The sequence below is a fragment of the Drosophila innubila genome (assembly GCF_004354385.1).
Source record: "Drosophila innubila isolate TH190305 chromosome 3L unlocalized genomic scaffold, UK_Dinn_1.0 0_D_3L, whole genome shotgun sequence".
Lineage (NCBI taxonomy): Eukaryota > Metazoa > Arthropoda > Insecta > Diptera > Drosophilidae > Drosophila > Drosophila innubila.
In genome coordinates this window covers 20,034,853-20,056,455 of record NW_022995376.1, presented here as the reverse complement: position 1 = coordinate 20,056,455, position 21,603 = coordinate 20,034,853, and the positions used below count along the sequence as shown (strand labels likewise).

General features: G+C 35.3%; 3 protein-coding genes across 4 annotated transcripts in view; 1 reads left to right on the top strand and 2 right to left on the bottom strand.

Moving 5' to 3' along the window:
• The first annotated feature begins 3,018 nt into the window (after positions 1 to 3,018).
• On the top strand, positions 3,019 to 20,640 carry LOC117789265 (somatostatin receptor type 5). Its single transcript, XM_034628378.1, has 2 exons — positions 3,019 to 3,505; positions 18,348 to 20,640. Exon 2 carries the CDS (start codon positions 18,559 to 18,561, stop codon positions 20,182 to 20,184), a length of 1,626 nt encoding a protein of 541 aa, XP_034484269.1. The 5' UTR covers positions 3,019 to 3,505; positions 18,348 to 18,558; the 3' UTR covers positions 20,185 to 20,640.
• Positions 13,560 to 21,603, bottom strand: part of LOC117789268 (myoneurin-like) — a 30,791-nt gene continuing 22,747 nt past the window's right edge. For both annotated transcript variants that reach the window (XM_034628381.1, XM_034628382.1), the window contains one exon: positions 13,560 to 14,770. In XM_034628381.1, the coding sequence (XP_034484272.1) occupies positions 13,675 to 14,523 (849 nt within the window). In that variant the 5' untranslated portion in view covers positions 14,524 to 14,770 and the 3' untranslated portion in view covers positions 13,560 to 13,674. The remainder of the gene's footprint in view (positions 14,771 to 21,603) is intronic.
• On the bottom strand, positions 15,544 to 16,467 carry LOC117789269 (zinc finger protein 300-like). Its single transcript, XM_034628384.1, has one exon. It carries the CDS (start codon positions 16,385 to 16,387, stop codon positions 15,650 to 15,652), a length of 738 nt encoding a protein of 245 aa, XP_034484275.1. The 5' UTR covers positions 16,388 to 16,467; the 3' UTR covers positions 15,544 to 15,649.

Genomic DNA, 21,603 nt, shown 5'->3' with positions numbered 1-21,603 from the left:
TATGCAAATATATTACGTGATTTCCTTCAGGGATTTGCTCATAAAGCACACAACTAGTCGAATGCTAGAAGCGTGAAATGTAGCTAGCAAAATCATGCAAATGGGTTAAGGAGAAACTGAATGAAAGATATAGATTAAGTCGGAAAAATGTATACCCTTGCAAGTGGAATTCTAATTTGTCACAAAATTTTAAGCCCACTAAAAGGTGACGTGGCATATATACAATTTTCAACAGATTCCTTGATAAAAAAATCTTTTTAAAATTGTTTTTAAAACTCTTTTAAAAATCTACAGGTCTCTTAAAGGGTATTAAGCTTTTGGCCTGCTGAAGATAACATTTTTTTCTTGTTTATTTTTAATTTAATGTCGCTACACAACTCTTAATGGAAGGCAGGTCATATAAGTGTTTTCTCCTTTTACAGAAAGAAAAGTAAAGGAAACTCCTGGGGGTAAAATAAGCAATTATGTCGCATTAAGTATTTACTTAACCTGTTTTAATGTTTGTGCCTTGCAATTAAATGTTAATTAGTAGGTTGTTGCATTTTATGTTCGAATCATAATTAAAATTCATTTAATGAGGCCGCAAATTTGCATGGTTAATGGCAACGCCTATGCCACGCCCTCTGGCAACGACGGCTTGCTGATAATTGCTGAATCAAAGCTCAACAGAGAAACCAACAAAAAGAAAAATGAATAACAGAAACAAAAAAGAAAATAAAATGAGAGAAAAAAAGAGAAAAAATCAAGGACGGAAGTCATTTAAAACACATTTTATCGCCTGATTTTGCACAAAGTTGCCATGTTGTTTTTTACGTATATGTGTAACGGACTTGGGAAGGAGGGGAAGTGGCATATGCCGCATGCAATTTGCATTAAGCGTACATGAAACAAAATGGCGCCATTTAAAACGAATTAATGAGCCAAGCAATTTATTAAAGAAAAAATCCAAAGACGTCAAAAGGTGTGAGATGGCCAAATAAGAGGGCAAATGGCAGTGGGTGGAAATTGTAAATTTGACACGTAAATGAAAATGAAAATGACCAGCAAATGACAGGAAGGAAATTGCACTTAAAGCCTGATTTTGGCGATTAAGGACAGCTGCTAAAGAGCTCAAAAGTCAAGAGTGGACAGAAATGAATTCAATTTGCAGCAGACTCGACCAAAATAAAAATATATATATTTTAGCTATATCTTTTTTAAGATTTCAACTCTGTTTTACTGCACTTTTTCAGCTTTTATGTTAGTACTTTGCCTTTGCTTATAAGGACTCTAAGACTTTGGCTTTTAAATTTGATGTCATGGTATAAAATTGGTACCACATTGCTAAATACGAACTCTGTGCTGCACTCGACATGTTTTTGCTGCTCTAATAAACTATTAATTAACGCAGAGAGGGAGAAAAAGAAAGGGTATGGGGAGGGGTAGGGAGGAGGATGGGTTAATGTTGCTGCTGCAACTTATTAACGCATCAACTTAATGTGCTTCAGCTAATTTACTTTTTATTAGGAGTCCCCGCCCTGGCACTCAACACATGCCATGAAAAGCCGTCAAGTGTGGCGTCAGGACACTGGCAGAAGGCACTGTGATAGCACCATGTCCTGTCGTAGTCAAGCCCAAGCGACATGTACAACATGCACAGCCTCAGTTTATGATGCTGTAAATATTGTGAATAAAAACAAGACTGTGAGAGGCATAAAAGTAAAGCTGATGCGACTTATAAAATACTCTGTAAAACAAAAGTTCTTTAACTGCAATAATATTTTTGAAAATTACTCATGTAGTATTATTATTTACAGAGTATTAACGATTCGTTTCGATCCCAATAGGAAGTGCGTGTGGAATGCTTGCTGCATGCTGTTTTTTAATGTAGTTTACTTTTCCTGCAGTTCGCTGCGAACAACCTCGCAATGCGATTAAAATTGTTAACTGTGCTTAAATAAAAATAAAAAAATGCACGCAAAAGGAAAATGAACGGCAAAAACAAAACGAACGTGGCTTTAAAATTTAACAGCATTAATTAACAGCGAAATACTTCTGCAGATTCGATGGTATTAATAGGAAAGTGCACAGTAAAAGCTATATTTATAATTCCAATAATTTATTTGTTTAAAAAAAGATACAATTTAATTAAGACAAATTAAATTTTTCTACTGCGCCATCAAATTATGATATCCCAATAATAAAATTAAGCATACGCCACCAAATTGGCTTATGGCTAATTATTTATTTACATAGCTAACTCACACACACATATACATACACACCTGTGTATTTGAGGTGGAGCACACACTTCGTTTTGACGTCACAAATGTATTTAAGAATCCATTGACACATTCATAAATCGATGGCTGATTTATTATCAATAATTGCTTTTGATTGCTTTTGTTGTGGCTGCGGATTTCTATTCGCTGAAGATGCAAATGCTGCGCCCATAAACAAAGAACAGACAAAACAGGCAATCAAACCAAATGGAAAATTCGCATAATTTGTTTATAAACAAATGCGTAGCAGACATAAAAGCGAACAGCGGCGAACATCAGAAACAGTTCACGAAGCAATTGCTAATTGCCAATTTGGCATTAAAAAACAATTACAATAATATTAAATAATATTAAATACGCGGGTTTAAAATAGACAACAATTCAATGCTAAAACTAACAGCATCTGTTATTGTTTAACAGGCCACCCACATGCGAAGACAAATTTATTCACTGTTAAAGGTAAAGTTAACAGCACTGGAAGTCGACTTCGAAAGGATGGGGCTTTGGTTTCGTAACAGAGAGCCGATGTCTTGTTCGCTCGCTGGCTCTCTCTCGGCAGTTGCTGTGCAAGCGGCATACACATACACATACACACACACACACACCTGCATACTCATGCCGAACAGCTGTTTGGCGTGGGCCTGGCAGAGCATCTTCATTAACATTAATCATCATTAACATTGAACACCAACAGCACAACAGCGCGTGCACACAGATGATGTTAATGCCAGCGGCTTCTTTTGCGGCTTCAGTCGTTGCCTGTCAACAAAGCGGTGCGCACGTGTGCGGAGCCGGCACTAGGCAAAAGTATCTTTAAATACAGAATTAAACACATTCGCGAAAAGCTAAAAAATTTGTGTGAGTCAAAGCTTAAAAATTAACAATCGGGTTAAAAATTGTGTTTGATGTGAGCGCGTTATCATTACAAATAAATAACAGAAGATCAAATGACATAGAAATTGTGCGAAAATTTATTGCAGCATGTGAAATTCCCAGAACTGTCAAGTGTCAACTCAACTAAATTGAAATAAGCTAAAAAAATTCACACACATCATCGTTATTTGATTTAGTTAACCATTTTTAAATTCTGTGCAACAACTTGATTTTGCATGAGGCAAATAAAATTCAAAACATACACATCTGAAATATTTGTAAGCGAAAACAAAGCGAATACTATTTTGTTGGACCCCAAACGACAAACAAAAAATAAAAAAGACAGAAGTGAGAGTGAAAGAGAGTTAGAGGTAAATATTTATTATATCCACAATACAATAAATCAGCTTTAGCACAAACTCAACTGCAGAGTGTATGAAAAACACAGAAAACTGTTGCCAAAACTTACAAAAAGAAAGTGTCAAATTTATGCGAAGCGGTAAAACGGAATTGCCGGAAATTTATATAGATTATAAAGCAGCGGAGGGAAAAAACTTGCAAGACAAAAACCTTAAGCACACTCTGCTTTTCTTCAAAGATTTTTGTTTGCCTTTGTAACCCAACGCCAATTGTGAGAATCTGCCAACGAACTCGATTTATTCATACATTCCGAAATCTTTTTTAATTGAGGGGTGAATAAGAAATAAAACGCTTCTAAGCTAATTAATTAGTAGTATCTAAAATCAACAATTAGTAGTATCATTGAAAATCAACATATTCGAGTTTTTAAAACGAATAGTATGTACTTACAAAACGAGTGCAATATGTTAAAAAACTACATAAAATAATAGTTATTATATTGATTGATTGATTATATTATATGAGAATATCAACAGTTTATTATTTTACATCTGAATATTTATAACTATAAAATTTGAATTATTTAAATTTAAAACAGACATTTTTCTACAAGAGCTATAGAAAGCCACAACCAGCTGTTATTATCTTGTCTTAATTATATCTGAAGTGAAAAGTCAACATCTTTTTAAATTCGATATTGTTTTAGTTCACGTTAACACGAAGTCCCTAAAAATATTAAAATTTCAAAATTTATTAAAATTGTGTTTTTATAAATAGATTAAGCCATTATTAGGTGTCTAAATATTCATTAGATGCTGGTTAGCATCTTCTTATTAAATTTCAAGGTTTATTACAAAAATCTTACCAAAATCCAGTTATAATGGTATACAAAAATTGAAGCGTAAATTCTGAAAATTTAAATGTAATTTAACCATTTTTCCCAGTATCTTCAATTTTGTTTCGCGTTAATGCAGTTTAGTTTGCGATACTGCAATTTTCAAGTTGCACAGAAACTATAAGTAGACCATTAAATTATGATAATCGATTATTAGAATTGTGCAGCAAAGTGAAGCGAAAATTCTCACGAAGAAAGCTGCCTTCTCAAGGACGAACTTTTATTGTAAGGAAACTGAAAGACCTCGCTGGCAGTGCCAAGTTAAGGATTCAATGCATTTGGTGCCGTCAGGAAACTCATATCCCCCATAACACTAGCATTTTGACTGCTTGCATATGTGGGAATTTGTCAAAAGTGAAAAAGAATAATTGTAAGGGGAAACCATGTAAAAAAGAGACCCTTCCGTTTCCGTTTCTGTTGCCAACTGTCAAATAAAAATGGTGCATACATTTTGGAGCAGACGACTGCCAAAGTGTTTTGAGGGCAAAACTACAATGGGGCATCGAAACATAAAAGACAAGTTAATGTAATAAACATTAGTGAAAGAGTGAGAGTGACAGAAAGAGAGAGAAAGTGGCAAGATGAATAAAATAGTAAATTAGAGAAATGGAGAAATGAAGAAATAAAGAAATTGCCTGGGGTTTGCCAGGCACACAAAGCCCAACCGCAAACTCAATGCAGATAATTAAATGTAATTACATAATGTGTTTGTATTTGTGGCTGACACTTTGTGTGCGTGCGCTTCCCTTGATTGTGTGCGTAATGGCATGCTTATCACCCACAACAGAGAATTCACATTGTTAACTACAAAGAAATCCATATTTCGCAAATGGAAAAACTTAAATACTCTACAAAAACTAGTTGATAATTGCAAATAAATTGAATAGAAAATAACATTAATTGCAAGTACAAGTATATTAGTTCTAATTGTAGTTGCAGCTAATAGTTTATCCTTTAGAATTATTATCAGATCGGTGTAGACTCGCTTACTACTCTTCCTGTTGGGTGACACAGTAATTAAATTACAGCAACACACAAAAACACATATCTCTATTTCTTTCTCCATGTGTATGTGTATGTGTGGATGAGGGCAAAATGTGGCCTAATGTCTGATAAAAGCTTATAATGATGACGTGCAGTCGACGGCCTCCTAAACCCCGATAGGCAACATTCGCTTGGTAGCGGCAAAGTCAATAAAATGTAATTAAATCGACATTGTTATCAGCAACATACAAACAAACCACACACACACACACACACACACACACACACACACACACACACACACACACTTAACTATTGTAATATATTCAATAAAAACTTTTGGGGAATTTTTTTGGCGATTAGTTTGTCAATAGGTTCACACTGTGTTTGTTATTTTACCAATTTAAAATATACATACATATATCTATTTCTAAATTCATATTAAGATAAGTGTGGAAAGTTGCTGTGCAAATTCAAATAGCAAGCAAGCAAAAAACTGCATATATTAAGAAACTTTTTAATAAGACTTGCCAAGACGTTAACGAAAGCATCTCAATAAAGGTAATTTATGGCAAGAGCATATTAACGGAAATTCGACAAAACTAAAAACTTATTTATGCGCAAAATACTCTCTCTTTCCCTTTCTCCCCTTAAAAACTGCAACAATCTTCGACGAAGCAGGCCAACTTGGCCTAAAGGAGGCCTGCCAACTAGTTTCACTCATGACGGCAAAGTTCAGCTCATTTCCATTTACCTTTTTTTTTTTGGTTTTGCTCTTATTCCAATCCTCGTCCATACTTTAGCTGCTGCTCTTTTTGTATTTGATTAACAATTTTTCTTTCGAGAACCCTCGAAAGTTGGCTATTGACATAACGAGTATCAAGTGGCCTTCAGTCTTCTGTGAAACCCCGCGGATTTTAATTGAAATTTCAGCCCAAAGTGGGTAAAGAGAATGGTTTAAGTGCTTCAGCCGAAAAATGGGCTATGAAATAAGATTGAACCCCATTTTTGTTAAGGTAATCTTATAAATTAAGTTTATTTTCAACGAAGGCTCAAATTTGATGCAATTTCGGTTCGACTTAAATTATTATTTTCAGAGATTTCTCAAAGTCGACAGAAGACAGACAAGTTGCATAATTCGGTCTACAAATAAACCTTCTGCTCACAGTCATCGTCAGCTCATCAAAAGTCAGTTAGAAAACCACTCGTATTTTTCACTCAGACTGTGTTTATGTCAATATGAAGTACAGTTGTGTGAAAGTTTCATTTTTTTAAAATTGGTAGCTGCTTGAAGAGCAATGCAATCGCATGTCTACATTTGAGTTTCAAAGCCTTAACTGCATTTAATATCTATTCACAGATTCATGGCTGAATATAGACCAGTTTAGATTTCTATTTCGAAAATTTGGAAACTGTTTTGCCAACATTCAAAGTGATTCATTTGGCAGCTACTGTCGATATTTCAATAATGTTCAGAGCCAACATTTTTGGTTTTCTTTTTGGAGCGTACAGCAATTCCGTTACTCGTTGCATCTGTTGTGGCAACAGCTGCCATGATTAGGTTATAATTTTAAGTTGAAATTTTCAAAATAAAAAAGATGAATAAATCTGAAATATACAAATACAAATAAGTCCATAATACAAACTAATAGAAATCAATTGAAGTTGTTCAAAGAGATGTTTCCGATTATTCGTCATTGAAGTTGAATCTCTACCGAAAACAAGAATGAGTTAAACGATATACAAAAGTATTTAAACTGTCTACAACTCTGATCTTTATCCTATTTTACAATCGTCTGATCCAACTTAGAAAAGAATACCAAGTTGAACTTGTTAGAATGTGAATGGCGAGTGATTTACATTGACACTTCGCTTTGGGACAAAGTTGTTTCAATCAACTCACCAACACCACTGCTCCACCAACACCACCAACACCACTCAACCAATTTCTGGCCCAGCACCGCGTAATGCAACAAGTGTTTGGCTCGTCGAAAATTTATCGATGGCAAAACTTAGCTTCAAAGTGAATTACGACAAGTTTGTCGTTGCCACACGACTTTGTTGCAAGGCTTTACTTTTTATGGCCACAGCGTCGCAAGAACAAATAACCGTATGGAGAGTCATCGGCCCAGACCGGACAAGACAAGGGACCAAAGAGAGAGAGAGAAGAGCGTGAGGACATTCGAGTAAGATAAATGTCCGGGGAAGCCGAATGAGGATGAGGTTTTCCGAGGCATGAACCTGAAAACAAAAATGCTAAATGAAAGCAAAAAGCGTAGTCTGAGAAAATTTAATTGCTCAGTCGCCTGACTAATTGAAAAGTTGCAAGTTTCAACGCGAAGCGAATATAAAACAAACTTACTGCCAAAAGAAATTCAAGATGAAAGTTATTTGTCACCCAAAATAGTAGAAGACAAAGAACAAGATGTATAACCATGGTGATAAAAGTAAGGAGTATATTAAGCACATATGTAGTATCTCCATAACAGCGAGAAAAACTAATAAGTGAAAGCGATAAAGTCGTCATCCGAGCAGGCGACAGAAAACACATAAAAATACTATATTGATTTGTAAGCCGGGCTTAAGCCGATAGATAGATGGATACTCTTGCACGGCTTATGGTTTCATAGCACAATTATGAAGAAAGCCTATCAATTTTATTGGCATCATGGCTCATGTTTCTCTTACGCTTCATGTGACACTATGATGCTCGTAAATTGGACAAGTTAGTTGGTCGCAGTTAGTCACGTTCGCATGTTCGAAAAGTTACAATATTTTGTGTCACAATTTCAATGATCTGCATATCTGACTGCCTACTGTCTATATTTTCCATTTCCCTGCCATTTCCATGTCATTCTCCCTGCTTTTTACGATGCTTCTGACCTCCAACTGGTTTGGTATATTTTGTATATTTTGTATATTTTGTGTAGTGATGCGATTTATGTGGACAACGTCCATTTATCGCGCCATCATGTTTTTTTTTTTTTTTTTTTTTTTGTATGATGAAGAAGCTGCCTCCCCCATTCGCCACCCGGAAAAGATGTCCTCCGAGCCATAACAATAAATATTATTTCAAATATTTTACTGCTTTGCGTATAGAGTACAGTAAGTCGATGCGAAGGCCATCAATTTTGTTACTCTTCAGGCATCTGTATTTCATTATACCATATTTACATGCTAAAAACGGAATATTAACATTGTGCAAATTTTTGTAAAGACATCTGTAAGAATACTCATTTAATTCTAACTTTAATTTAACTACTAACTTTAATTCTAATTATTAATTTTTGGTCTTACTTTTTATAAAAATAAAAGACTTTTTGTTAAATTTTTGTTTAAGAGTTGTTGTTGTCCAAGATTTATGGTTTATAATAGATAAATAAATATATATTTATAATTATCACTCCCATTGAAGAGACTTACCGTTCTGTTTTCTTCATCATCCCTGAAAATATTAATAATAATAATAAAGAAAACACTTGGGAGCTCTAGCACCGTTTTAGAACTACGGACAGGGTGTTTTCCAGTCAAGCAATCTTTTGCTTTAAGAATGCTCTAGTATTAAATTGTATAAATTTGTTTTCAAAATCACTCCTGTATTCTTATTCCTTCCCTGTGCCGGAATTTTCTTATCTGACTTAATTCAGATTTATCAATTAATTACCGTCTTAAGTTCAACATTTTCCGCTTTTCCAATAATTATATTTTCGATTCGGGGAACGTTTACCGAAAATTTCAGCATATAATTTATGTATTTTATGCCGTCATCCATAATTGATCCAAGCTAAAATATGCGTCCATGCGGACAATTGCGATGCTGCGGTACAGAGGCATATTTATGGTCAGGTCATGATTTATAAATAATTAAATATTTATTTTCGCACGTTGTAATGACGTTGGCAGTGTTAGCAGCAGAACTGTCAGCGTTTGGCATTTGCCCAGCTCATATGCTCATTAATATTAATAAGACGACATTCGAGCGAAGTAAGGCATGTTGTTGCCTCCCACTCCTGATTCGAATCTCAACAGGTGTTTGTGTTGATGTTGCCACATGCCACAGGCCACATGCCGCAAGTCGCATGCCACATGTGTCGACCCTTGACTGTGTCTTTATGTGGTAATCAAGTCAAGTGCCAGAGAGTACTTCAGCTTTGAAAGTTTCGTTTTACTTTAGGTCTGGAGTTCGCTGTACTTTCTGAGAGAAATTGTTGCTCTCCTCGTTTTCGTTTAGTCTAGAATCCAATTTCCATTATCCAATTTTGATGCTGTCAGGCGCGCATAAATTCGACGGCCCTATCCCTGATGTTTTGTTATGCAAATCTCGGCAAAAAGTATCAATCTCCTACTTAGCCAAGCCAAAGTCCATTTACTGTACGTACTCATCCCAGAACCCAAATCGCCAGACAGAGGGGACATATTTTATAGTCCCAAGAGCTGCAGAGCTCTGGCTGTTGTTTTATGGCCTAAAACATTATAACTCAAATTTTTCTTGGAATTCGTAGCTGCTTTTTGAGAGACTCCCCACAGCAAAGGAGGCAGCCAGTAAGAATAAAAAAAGAAAGACAAAAAATATAAACGAATTTTTTCTCAGCGCCCTTTTTAAAGTTTTAAATACTCCACATCAGCTGCGGCATCAAAAATTATTTTAAGAAAATTCAAAAAATTGCATAATTGCCCCATCCTTCAAATGAGATGTATTATTTTTATGTAAAATATGCAAAAACAACAAATAAACAGTAAGATGGCTTGGCAAATGATGCGGGCAGCACTTGAGGCCTTTTTATATATATGCATACAAGTTTTCTTCCTTTTGGCGGTTTCAGGTTCCCCCACTCCTCCAGTTTCTGTTATCACAGGTGTATGCCGGCATCGTTGGCAGAAAAAAGAACACAAACACAAAAAAATACAAATAAATATGAATTCCCTTGTGTATAATTTAAAGCGACAAAAAAAACTCTAGATATGAAAATTCGACAATAACATGTACGTTATTCCCAAGGCGTTTCTAATGATATACGAGTATATAAAAATTCAGGGATCGTTTTAAAAGAAAAATTGCCATCTAACAAAGATTTTTACATTTTTATTTATTTAGTGTCAACTAATAACAGTTGAATAAAATCAAATTAAAACTATTAAAATTATATTACATTAAAAATTAAAATTAAAACTGAATTGATTTAAAAAAAAAACAAATTTAAACTTACAAAACACTCATGCATTGTTAATTTTTATTTAATAAATGCAAAATAATGTTTGAATGCCAATTTTCACAAAATTATACATAATTTTTATATTTTTCACGTAAATAATATTTCAATATTTTTAAATCATATATTATAGAATGATGCAATTATCTTTAAATTCTAGTTTTTATAAATATGAGCTTTTTATAAATATATATATCACAAATTTATTTAAAAAATTGGCAGACAATTTGTGCAGAGAAGTAAGAAAAACCATTTCACACGATAACACAAAAATTTGTTGCACACCGTTTAGGATTTGAAATTTTTTTTTTCTTTTTATTGGCGCGTGTTTTTCTATGGGTTTCAGAGTTGAGCGCACTTTTTATCTATATAATTTGATTTATGACGCTGGCAGCCACAGACAACAGTCACAGCAAGAACAGCAATAACAGCAACAACACCATTATCAAGTCTATATGTATATATTTGGTAGGCGAGATGGACGACTGGAGGTCGACTGCTCAGAACAGAGTTCACTTTAAGTTATCTCTCAATGAATATCCATTAAAGATGATGAGCCACGCGCGCTTTCAACAGCGTTTAATGTTAGCGTCAACGACGTGTCACGCCCAGAACACACACACACACACACACAGCCCCCGCCTAGCGTTTAAACAATAAATTAATTTGGGCCACGAATCCGCAACTTGAATCAGTGTCTAGAGTCTAGACGAAGGCCTTGGCGATGCCAACTAAAGACGCCACAGGAATGCGCATGCTGAATTTAAAGAGCCAAGAAATACTCTTTCTTTCAGTTTTCCCTTTAGCTCCCCTCCAGTTTCCAATTCTACTCAAAGTCCTTTTAGCCTGAGTGCTCGAGGCATATTTACTTTAGGGTTTGTTTTCTTTGCTATTTTTTTTAAGGGATTTTAATATTCGTTTTCATTTGCATGTTGTTCTTTTGGTCTCTAACGCTGAGCGAAATGTTTTATGTTGCATAAACAAAGGCAAATTATTCAAATGCCAGAGAACGTTGCACAGAGTGTGAAAATGCAGAACATGACTCAAAATGAGCATCATATAATTATGTTGAGATTAACCCACGTCAGAAATACTTGCACTGAATAATTCAATAGAATGTTGAATTTTTTACATAATTTACCTATTAACATTTTACAGAAGATTAGCAACAAAATCAATAAATTTATTGTTTAATCAGCCAGAGGGAAGAGTCAGTTGACAAAGTTTAATGCTTTCTGATAACACAACAAAAATTCTAAATCCCTGTGTCATTACGAGCATAAACACCCTGTGGGGACTCGGGTTTGGAATGGAGTGACTTTTGTCAGTTTACCAATTAAATTAGTTGACATAAGCCGCTTAGGGCATTGCTCTGCACTGATTTACAAAACTCTGCTTTTGCCCAACAAACGAACTAAAAGCAAAACTAAATTTTAATTACACAGAGTGTGTGCTAAAAAGTATTATGGAGCCCAATCACAACGAATCACAATCAGCACACATTATATTGAAAAGTGTTGGCATTAAATATAACAAACATACTTAAAAGTACAATACTGACACTCACGTTACCAAAATAAATGCTAGTATCGAACAAATAATTTTTCTAGTAATTTTTCCTATCACAATTTTATTATATAATAACATGAACTTTTTTTTAAATGCTAGTTTCGAAAAAATAATTTTTCTAGTAATTGTTCCTATCCAAATTATATCATATAATAACTTGATTTTAAATAAAAATAGCAGGAATATGCGAATGCGAGTATTCAACTTTGATATGGTCATTTTGAATTAAATATCTGCAACACCAAAAAGTTAGTTCCACAAATCTCGATTTTTTAAAGCATATAAATATAAAAAGTAAAAGGTATAAAAGTAAAGTGACTAAATAATCAATTTTTTGTGCAACAATATTTATCGATCGATCGTTCCTGTTCTAGTTTCCAACATTGTAAAAAGTTTTAGAACTTAGTTCTATCCATGATAAGTAAGAAATTAATTTTTCGTCAAACTATTCAAGAACAGATGTACTTCATGGAGTCTGTAATTTTACCATCAATATGTTTTTAACATGGTTTGGTCTAAGTATAATAACTCTTTTTTATGATGAAAATAATTTTAGAATCTCAAATTATTTGATCCTTAATAAATAACCAAATAATGGATAAATATAATTAATTGAATCCTTTTAAAAGATATACTTACTTTTAGTTAGTATCCAACGGAAAGACCTTTCTCAGTTCCGAGTCAAACAGTAGGTAATGGCTTATTAAAGTGTATGCAGATACATGCAATACAAAAAACAAACAACCTGGTCAATAGGCTGTCATATATTTTCACTTTCTCTCACTGCCTCTCTCTCCCCTTTCTCTGTCCTCCGAGTGAAAGACGGCTTGGACGTCAGTGAAGCGCTTTATGGCCTTTGTGGCATGACCCCGTCCCGTCAATGGCAATATTTGTGTGTATATATGTGTTGCAATTGATTGCTTACCCTGTGTACTGACCAGAAACAGGCTGTCATGGACATTCCATTTAAGTTTGCACTATCACCCGGACTTGGTTATCTGTCCGGCTAATCAAGGTGAGCAACCTGGCAGTGTTTGGCAGTTATGATGCGGCTTTAACCATCCAATAATTGCACAGCACGTGATTAGCATGGGGCCTAATTGGGAGCAGCTTCCTATGCCATTATTTGACTTTGTGCTTCTCATTTCTGGCCCAAATGTCATTAATCGCAGCTGTCGACCCAGTTAGGCAAGAGGCCACATATATTTCTGGCAACTCATGTTGTTTATCTAACGGGGATTACAACAATTAATTCATTAGAGCGCAACTCAGCTGACTATGAAAGGGCACTCTCTCCTTCTCCTCTACAAATTATGCCTTGACCTACAAATGCTGTGGCAATGACGTGTGGCAAGTCGAAAGCTTGGCATGTTATCTTTAAAATACGCATCAATAACAGAAGTCAGCTTTTGCTTAGTTTCTTTATTTAAATAACATCATTTTCTTAAATAGAGTTACATTTTATTGTTACTTGTATCTGATCTTTTAGTGGATCTTCGTGTTCAAGACCAATTTCTCTGTATTAGGATTTCTTGACTTTTTTCTTGTTATTTGGGTCTTGACAATCTATATTCTTATCTACATGTCTTTTAAGATTCCACTTATATCTAAAGTTTTTGAGACAACATTCACATTTAAAGGGACGTTCGCCAGTATGAACAAGTGCATGCATTGTCAAGTGTGAATTGCTTTTGAGAACCTTGTCGCAAATATTGCAAACATAAAGCTTCTTTGGTTTTAAAATTAACCTTTTTCTCTTTGCTTTCGGTTGATCTTCGTCAACAGATGGACTCTCGCTGTGTGACAGATCACTCGGCTCATTTTCTGGCTCACTCTTCGTAATTTCGCTCTTATCAGATGTCTCTTCCAAATCTGGTGACGCCTCGTTCTGGCTCTCTTCGTGTTTGCACTCTTCAGTCAGGTTCTCTTCGTTCGCGCACTCGCTCTCTTTCTTCTTTGGCTTCTTCTTTTTCTTCGCTGTGATTAAGACTTTGCGTCGTGTTTTAAAAGCAACTGCTTTTTTCCTTTTGATTGTGGTTGTTGTTTTGGGCTTGCTCGTTATCACATCTTCAGTATTGTTCTCCTGATCAGAGAGTTCTAATAAGTCTTCTCTTTTGCTCTCTTTTATATCCAGTTTCTTATTGAATTGCTTAAGAGTCAGCTCATAGTTTCGCTTGAATCTAAATGCGGCGTGAACATCACATAAACAGATTTTGCAAATGTGTTTCGGGAAATTATCATTGCGTGTAACTTTTACTTCAACGCACTCATTAATCATGAACTCAAGGCTGGGAAATGTTTCTTTCTCTTTGGTGAATATGTCTACCAAGACACCAGAGCTGGTCATGCAAACGCGGCAAATCGGATACATGTCTTACTCGTTTGGCTTCACGCGGAATACTGTTTTAAGGGTGTGTGGCAAGCACCAATTTATTGTTATTCTCTTAGTGTTGTTGAAGATGGTTCTTCCAACAGTTATGTTCAGGTACAGATACAGGTCCAGGTACACTTAAAGAAAACATGTGCCTAATGAAACCTCCTCAGGTTAAGGTTCCCATTTAGATACGGGAAATATTTGGTAATGTTGTACCTAAATAATAATCCGGGCTGGCGTACACCTGGAGAAAAATGTAAAAATAAAATATTCGTAGTTAGCTAAAAAGGTACTTCAAAGTTAATATAAATATAGTTATAGCAATGTGAAAGCAATTATTGCTAAAAGTACCATATTTATTATAACGATACACAAACTTTTATTTTAGGATTGTCATAATACTCTTGCAGAACAGTGTTGACTAAAAATAGCTCTAATATAATGCAAAAATATTAAGTAACTATTGAAACATAGTCTCATTTAATTATTTATTCTAACATTCGTACTCATTTTTAAAATGAGTTACGCGACTTCTAAGTGAAAAACTTATAATTATATAGACATAGTATAGTTCGACCGGGAGTACTTTATATCGCATAACAAAATTCAAGAGCAGATGTTTTATATTAAAAATCCTATTTTTATTTTTTGATATTTTTGCAATTATTATGTTTTTTCAGCAGTGTAAATTTTGTTTTTATATATACTTACTTATATTTTATAGATTAAATTAATAGCATAGGAATAAGATTTTTGATCAATTAAAAGCTTTGTTCTCGTTTGAGCTCTCATTAATTTTTAGCTTATTATTATTCTGATTTGATTACGATTCGAAAATAGACTGACAGTAAAACAAGAAGCTTAAGGTAAAGTTATTTTACTTCCATTAGTTTGAATATACAAAATAGTTTGTTCTCTTACGTGTCTGGCTTTTTTCTATAGTTAATTTTAACATGGGATTGACTTAGTTTAGAATATTTTTTCTTTTTTAATTTCTTTATTTTTGTGTTTTTTTTTAACTTAAAATGAATTTTCTTTAATTTGTTTTACAAACGATAGGTCATATTAAAATAAAAATAGTAAATAAATTGTTTCTCGTTTCGAGTTTATGTTTTACCTAAGTTTACCTAAGTTTAGTTATAGCTTGGATATCTTTCCGTAATTCGTGCCTGGCAACGTGAAGCGTAAGGTTGTATTTTCGAGTAAAATCCTTTGGACAATGTGGACACTTAAATATGCGTTCTCCAGTGTGAACACGTATGTGTGTTTTTAAGCTGGATATCTGTGAAAAGGCTCTCTGGCAGTGTGGACAATTGTAAGGTCGTTCGCCAGTATGAACTCGTAAGTGTCTCGTCCAGTGTTGCTTTTTTATAAATACTTTGCCACAGTAAACACAGGTGTGCGACTTATTTTTCTTGACAGTTCCTCCGTAATGCATCCGTGCTGCAACTTCAGCATCAATATTTTCGCTGTTTGATTCATCTTGTGGCTCGATCTCTTGGGCAATATTCTCATCAGAAATGTCTTCCAGCTCTTTCTTAACCACATTGCTGACAAGTTCCCAATCCTCTGTTGCAAGACTTTCAATAAAGTCGTCGAGTTCTTTCTCTTTCAACTTAATATTCTGCTCGTAATTTCTCTTGAATCGATAGGCTGCTCGCAGATCTGAAATACAGCATTCACATAAGTTCTTGGGGTGTATATCATTGTCATATACTTTGAAGTTGAAGCACTCGCTTATCATATCCACCAGACGAGGTTCCTTCGCAGACAGCTGCCTCTCTTTAGTAATATTCACCAAGGTCACGCAGCTGCTCAAACAAACGCAACAAACTGGTTCTGTGTTTGTAATTGTGATCATCGTACTTAAGACTGTGGCAAGGGTAAGTCGCTATCACCAATTTATTATAATTCGCGATCTTCGGTTATTCTACCTACTTATTGTTAGGTAGGTAAATTTAGGTGTTAGGTATAGGTGTTTGCGAATTATTGTAGTACCCACTACACTGCAGGTAAATGGGTTTTCATGTGCCTCCTCAGATTAGACATCCAATTATAGCCTTGCAAACAATATTTGCACTGATAGGGACGATCGATCGTAACTTTCTTTTCTTTCAGTTTTATATGGTGTTTCTCATGCTTTTGCAAATAATCCTTTCTGTAAAATTCTTTATCACAATGTGAACATTTATGTATATAAGCACCGGTGTGAATTCTCGCATGCCTCAAAAGATTCGACTTGAATCTAAACTTTTCGGTACAATATTCGCACTGATAAGGACGATCATGCGAATGTACTTTTATGTGACGCCTCCAGTGTTCCTTCCTTTTAAACTCTTTGTTACAAGCTTTGCAAATATGAGTCTTCTTCAGTGTTGTTTTCAACTTCTTCGATGAATTCTTGTTCTTTGTTTTCGATGCGTCTTGTATTCTTGTTTCATTTTCTGGATTACTTTTTGCACTTTCGCTCTCATCCGACAGACCTTTCAAATCTGGATTATATTCGTTCGGACTCTCTTTATTTTGGTTCTCTTCGTTTTGGTTCTCTTTATTCTGGCTTTCATTGTTTTGATTCTCTTTGTTTTCTTTCTCATCGCTCTCCTCGCTCTCGCTTTCCTTCGTATTTTTCGGCTTCTTTGCTTGCGTCAAGACTTTGCCTCGTGTTTTAAAAGCTATTGCTCTCTTCCTTTTGAGTGCGGTTGTTGTTTTTGGCTTACACATTGTCACATCTTCAGCATTGTTCTCCTGATCAGAGAGTTCTAATGAGTCTTCTCCTTTGCTCTCACTTGTATCCAGTTTCTTATTGAATTGCTTAAGAGTCAGCTCGTAGTTTCGCTTAAATCTAAATGCGGCATGAACATCAGATAAACAGATTTTGCAAATGTGCTTCGGAAATTCATCCACGCGTTTTAGTTTAACTTTGACGCACTCATTTATCATGTGCTCCAGACTGGGAAATGTTTCTCTCTCCGTACTGAATATATTAACCAAGACCCCGGAGCTGGTCATGCAAACGCGGCAAATCGGATACATGTCTTACTCGTTTGGCTTCACGCGGAATACTGTTTTAAGGGTGTGCGAAAAATATCAATTTATTGTTTTTCTCTTCTCTTCTTATTCCAGTATTTGTGTACAGGTACATTTGCAGATCAAGGTACGTCTGAATTGCAGCTGTGCTTATATTGAGGTACAAATTTAAGTACGGAAATTTTTTTTTTTAATTGTATACCTAAGTAATAAACCAATAATAAGTTGGAAACTTCGGGTACCTTTAAAAAAGGTATAAGTACTTAACTTTACTCTCTTTTAGAGAAAATTAATAATTGTTTTTAAATTTGAAGAACATGTGGACTACTTTTTCAAAGGCTTAAGCTTTTAAATGGCTCTTGTAATCTAGTCTTAAGGCCTAACTCAAACTTCATATAAAAAAAACTGCAGGAGTTTTTTTCGTTTTTTCTTTTTATATGAAGTTTAACATTAATTTTTATTTTCTGTATTATTATTATTTAAGTATAATATTTACATACGTGTTATTTTATGTGGGTAAAAATGACTTTATTAAATTTATATTGAAATTATGCGAATAATTGACTTTAAAAATTAAATTGTAGTTTTTACAAGCTATTCTGAATTTTTGTGAAATTCTGACGATTACTTATATAATATTAATAGAGTCAATTGCGTATAAATCAAGTGTCGTATTTTAAAAAATTTTCTTGAGGCGCAGTTCAGTTAAACTAGCCCAGTTGTGTAATTTAATTACTATTGTGTGGTGACATGGTAATAATAACGCCCTTTCTGTCGCTTTTATATAATTTCAGAGCTGAAAGAATTATGTGATGGATGCAGGCAGCTGTTTCATACTTCGGACTACGCATCAAGTATGGAAAACATATCAAAATATTTGAATCTTAGCGGCGGGCATCAACTAATGGGCGTTTCCCGGGATTGAAAATTAGCCAGACGCACATAACGACAGCAACAAGATAAAAAGGAGCATAAGGGGGAGCAACAACAAGCCGCACAACAAACATGAAAGGCTACTCGAAACCAAATGGTGCCGCCAACCGCAGCTGCCACATGGACCATGTCCATAGCGGCTGTGGCATCCTGTTATTTGTGCTGACAGCTCTGACACTAACGAGCTTAATAACGCCCACAGAGCAGTTGACAGCGACGTCGACGACGGCAGCGACGATGATGACAACAACAACAAAAACGACGGCAGCGATGTTACCAAATGTCACAGCAACAACTACAACAACTGCAACAATAACAGCAAAAACACAAACGGTTAGTAAATCCAGAAATGGCAGCGAGCACACAAATGGGAATTTTTCAATTTTGGGCCTATATTTGCCGGATTTTAATGGGACACTTCCCAATGGCAGTGGACCCTACGGTAATCATATGAAATGTGATAATGATTGGAACTATGGTGTGTTGCTCATCACAATGATACTCTATGCCATTGTCTGCATTGTGGGTCTCTTTGGCAACACTCTTGTCATCTATGTGGTATTGCGATTCTCCAAAATGCAGACGGTGACCAACATCTATATACTCAATTTGGCCATAGCTGATGAGTGCTTTCTGATCGGCATACCATTTGTGATCAACACAATGCAAGCGAGGAACTGGGCCTTTGGCACCTACATGTGTAAGGCGTATTATGTGAGCACCTCCGTCACGCAGTTCACCTCATCCATATTTCTGCTGATCATGTCGGCGGATCGTTATATTGCCGTCTGTCATCCGATATCCTCGCCTCGTTATCGCACGCCATACGTATCGAAATTGGTCTCGGCCGTGGCCTGGATGACATCGGTGCTGTTAATGCTGCCGGTTATACTATTTTCCAACTCCGTTGAAGTCGAGCCTGGTCATATGTCATGCGTCATTGAGTGGCCCGAGTTGTTCAATACCCAGTCGGACTCTGCCTTCATCCTGTACTCGCTTATTCTGGGCTTTGCCACGCCGTTGATCTTCATTCTGACCTTCTACTATCTGGTCATCCGCAAACTGCACACGGTGGGACCCAAGCACAAGAGCAAGGAGAAGAAGCGATCGCATCGAAAGGTTACCAAATTGGTGCTCACTGTGATCACCGTGTACATTCTGTGCTGGTTGCCACATTGGGTGTTGCAGGTGGCGTTGATCAACCGCAAGGAGAGGTGCTCCTCAAAGTTGCAGGTGGTAGTGTTCCTTGTCTGCGGTTGCCTTACCTACTCCAACTCGGCCATGAATCCCATACTCTACGCCTTTCTCAGCGACAACTTCAAGAAGAGCTTCATGAAGGCCTTTACCTGTGCAGCCCGCAAAGATGTCAATGCCCAGCTGCAACTGGAGAATAGCTTCTTTCCCAAGTTTGGCAAGGGGCGACAATCGGAGCGTCTAATTGGATCCAACAATGCCGCTGGCAAAAACGCCAAAAACGGCAAAAACAAAAAGAAATCCCTGGTTAGTGGAAGGAACAACAATGCGGCCATGACCACAACCACAACTACAACAACTGCTGGAACTGATGTCATTACCTCCATTCAACCAATGGCAACGACCCTTGCCCCATCCCAAATGACACCCAATGCCACTGCCCTGGTCGTTGTCAATGCCGAGACCAACAACTGTAAGCCTCCCGTGCTTCACACGGACTTATAAGACCAGGCTCCTGGCATGCCGCTCGAGACGGTTGTATATATAGCGCGCAGATGAGTTCGAGTCCAACTGAAAAACCATGATCCCAAGGAGCTGCAGATGAGCACAGAGCTGATGAGGCCATTGGAGTGCTTGTTATAGAGATGACATTGATATTTATTGGTATGTGGGTGTGTGGTTTAACCCCTTCTTGATTTTATTTGTAGGGGTGTGTAACGAATAGGTGAATAAAGCCAAAGATATAATCTTAGAGTATTATGAACGAGCGTTAAGCCAAAGATTTAATCAAAGAAAGACTTTGACATCAAACGCTTCTAGGATTCTCTCACAATTGATTGAAATTGAAAAATGAAACAGAAAATCCCGAAAAAAAAAAACAAGTCAATGAGAATTCACAAATTCCAGCAGAAATATTAAACAAACAATTCCCCTGGAAATAAAACGAAACTTTGACAAAAATGAAAAAGAATCATCACATTTAACGAATTAAATTCCAATGTGATTATAAAATTAGAAAGAAAACAATTTCATAACATTTATCAAAAATATTTAAACATTCATTCAAATTATTTATAGTTTGTAGGCATTGAATTAAAATTACATATTGATAAAAAAAATATCGAATAAATTTGATTACTAATTCAAGTTAAATAATATAATAAGAAACATTTGAAAAATTACAGTAAAAATCGTTAAAAAAAACTATTTAATATAAATGGACGAACTCTGTTTTTGTGTGTGACGCTTAAAAAGCCATAGCAAAAAACATCTCAAATGTTGCCCTACATCTTAAGAGTATTTAAGTGGATGGGCTTTAGCTGTATTACAATAAAAGAGATCCCAAAAATCTGCTTAGATAAAAATTAAGAAATTTATAAACTATAAACAATTTAATGTTGCCATTTGAAAATATTTATGTGTGCTATTTGTACTTTTGAATGTAAAATAAGATTATTAATATTCTCGTAGTTATAAACATTGCAAACGTCTTAATAATTGTCCAAATAAAAATTACAGGAAAACAAAATAATATTTTCAAATATTTAGGTGTCACTTTGGCAAACAAAAAGTTTAAAATATTTGCATGGAAATATAGATTGATAAGTGGAATTTAAGTTCGTATAAAAATAAATAAAATTCGAGACCCAAGCTGTGTTCTATTTCATTTACTTAAAGCATATGGATACAAATATTTATACATTAAAATACACATATTAATATCACAAATTTTATTTATTATTATTGTATATAAGTCATGCATTGTGCTAACTTCCTATCTAAATGGCAATCTCTATCTCTGTTTGAATTGCAAATGTATTTTTGAACGTGTGTGACAGATACAGATACATTTAGATATAAAATGAACTTGCATTTGAGAGTGTGAAAATAAGCAAACAAAGAAAAAAACCAAAGTGTGACAGA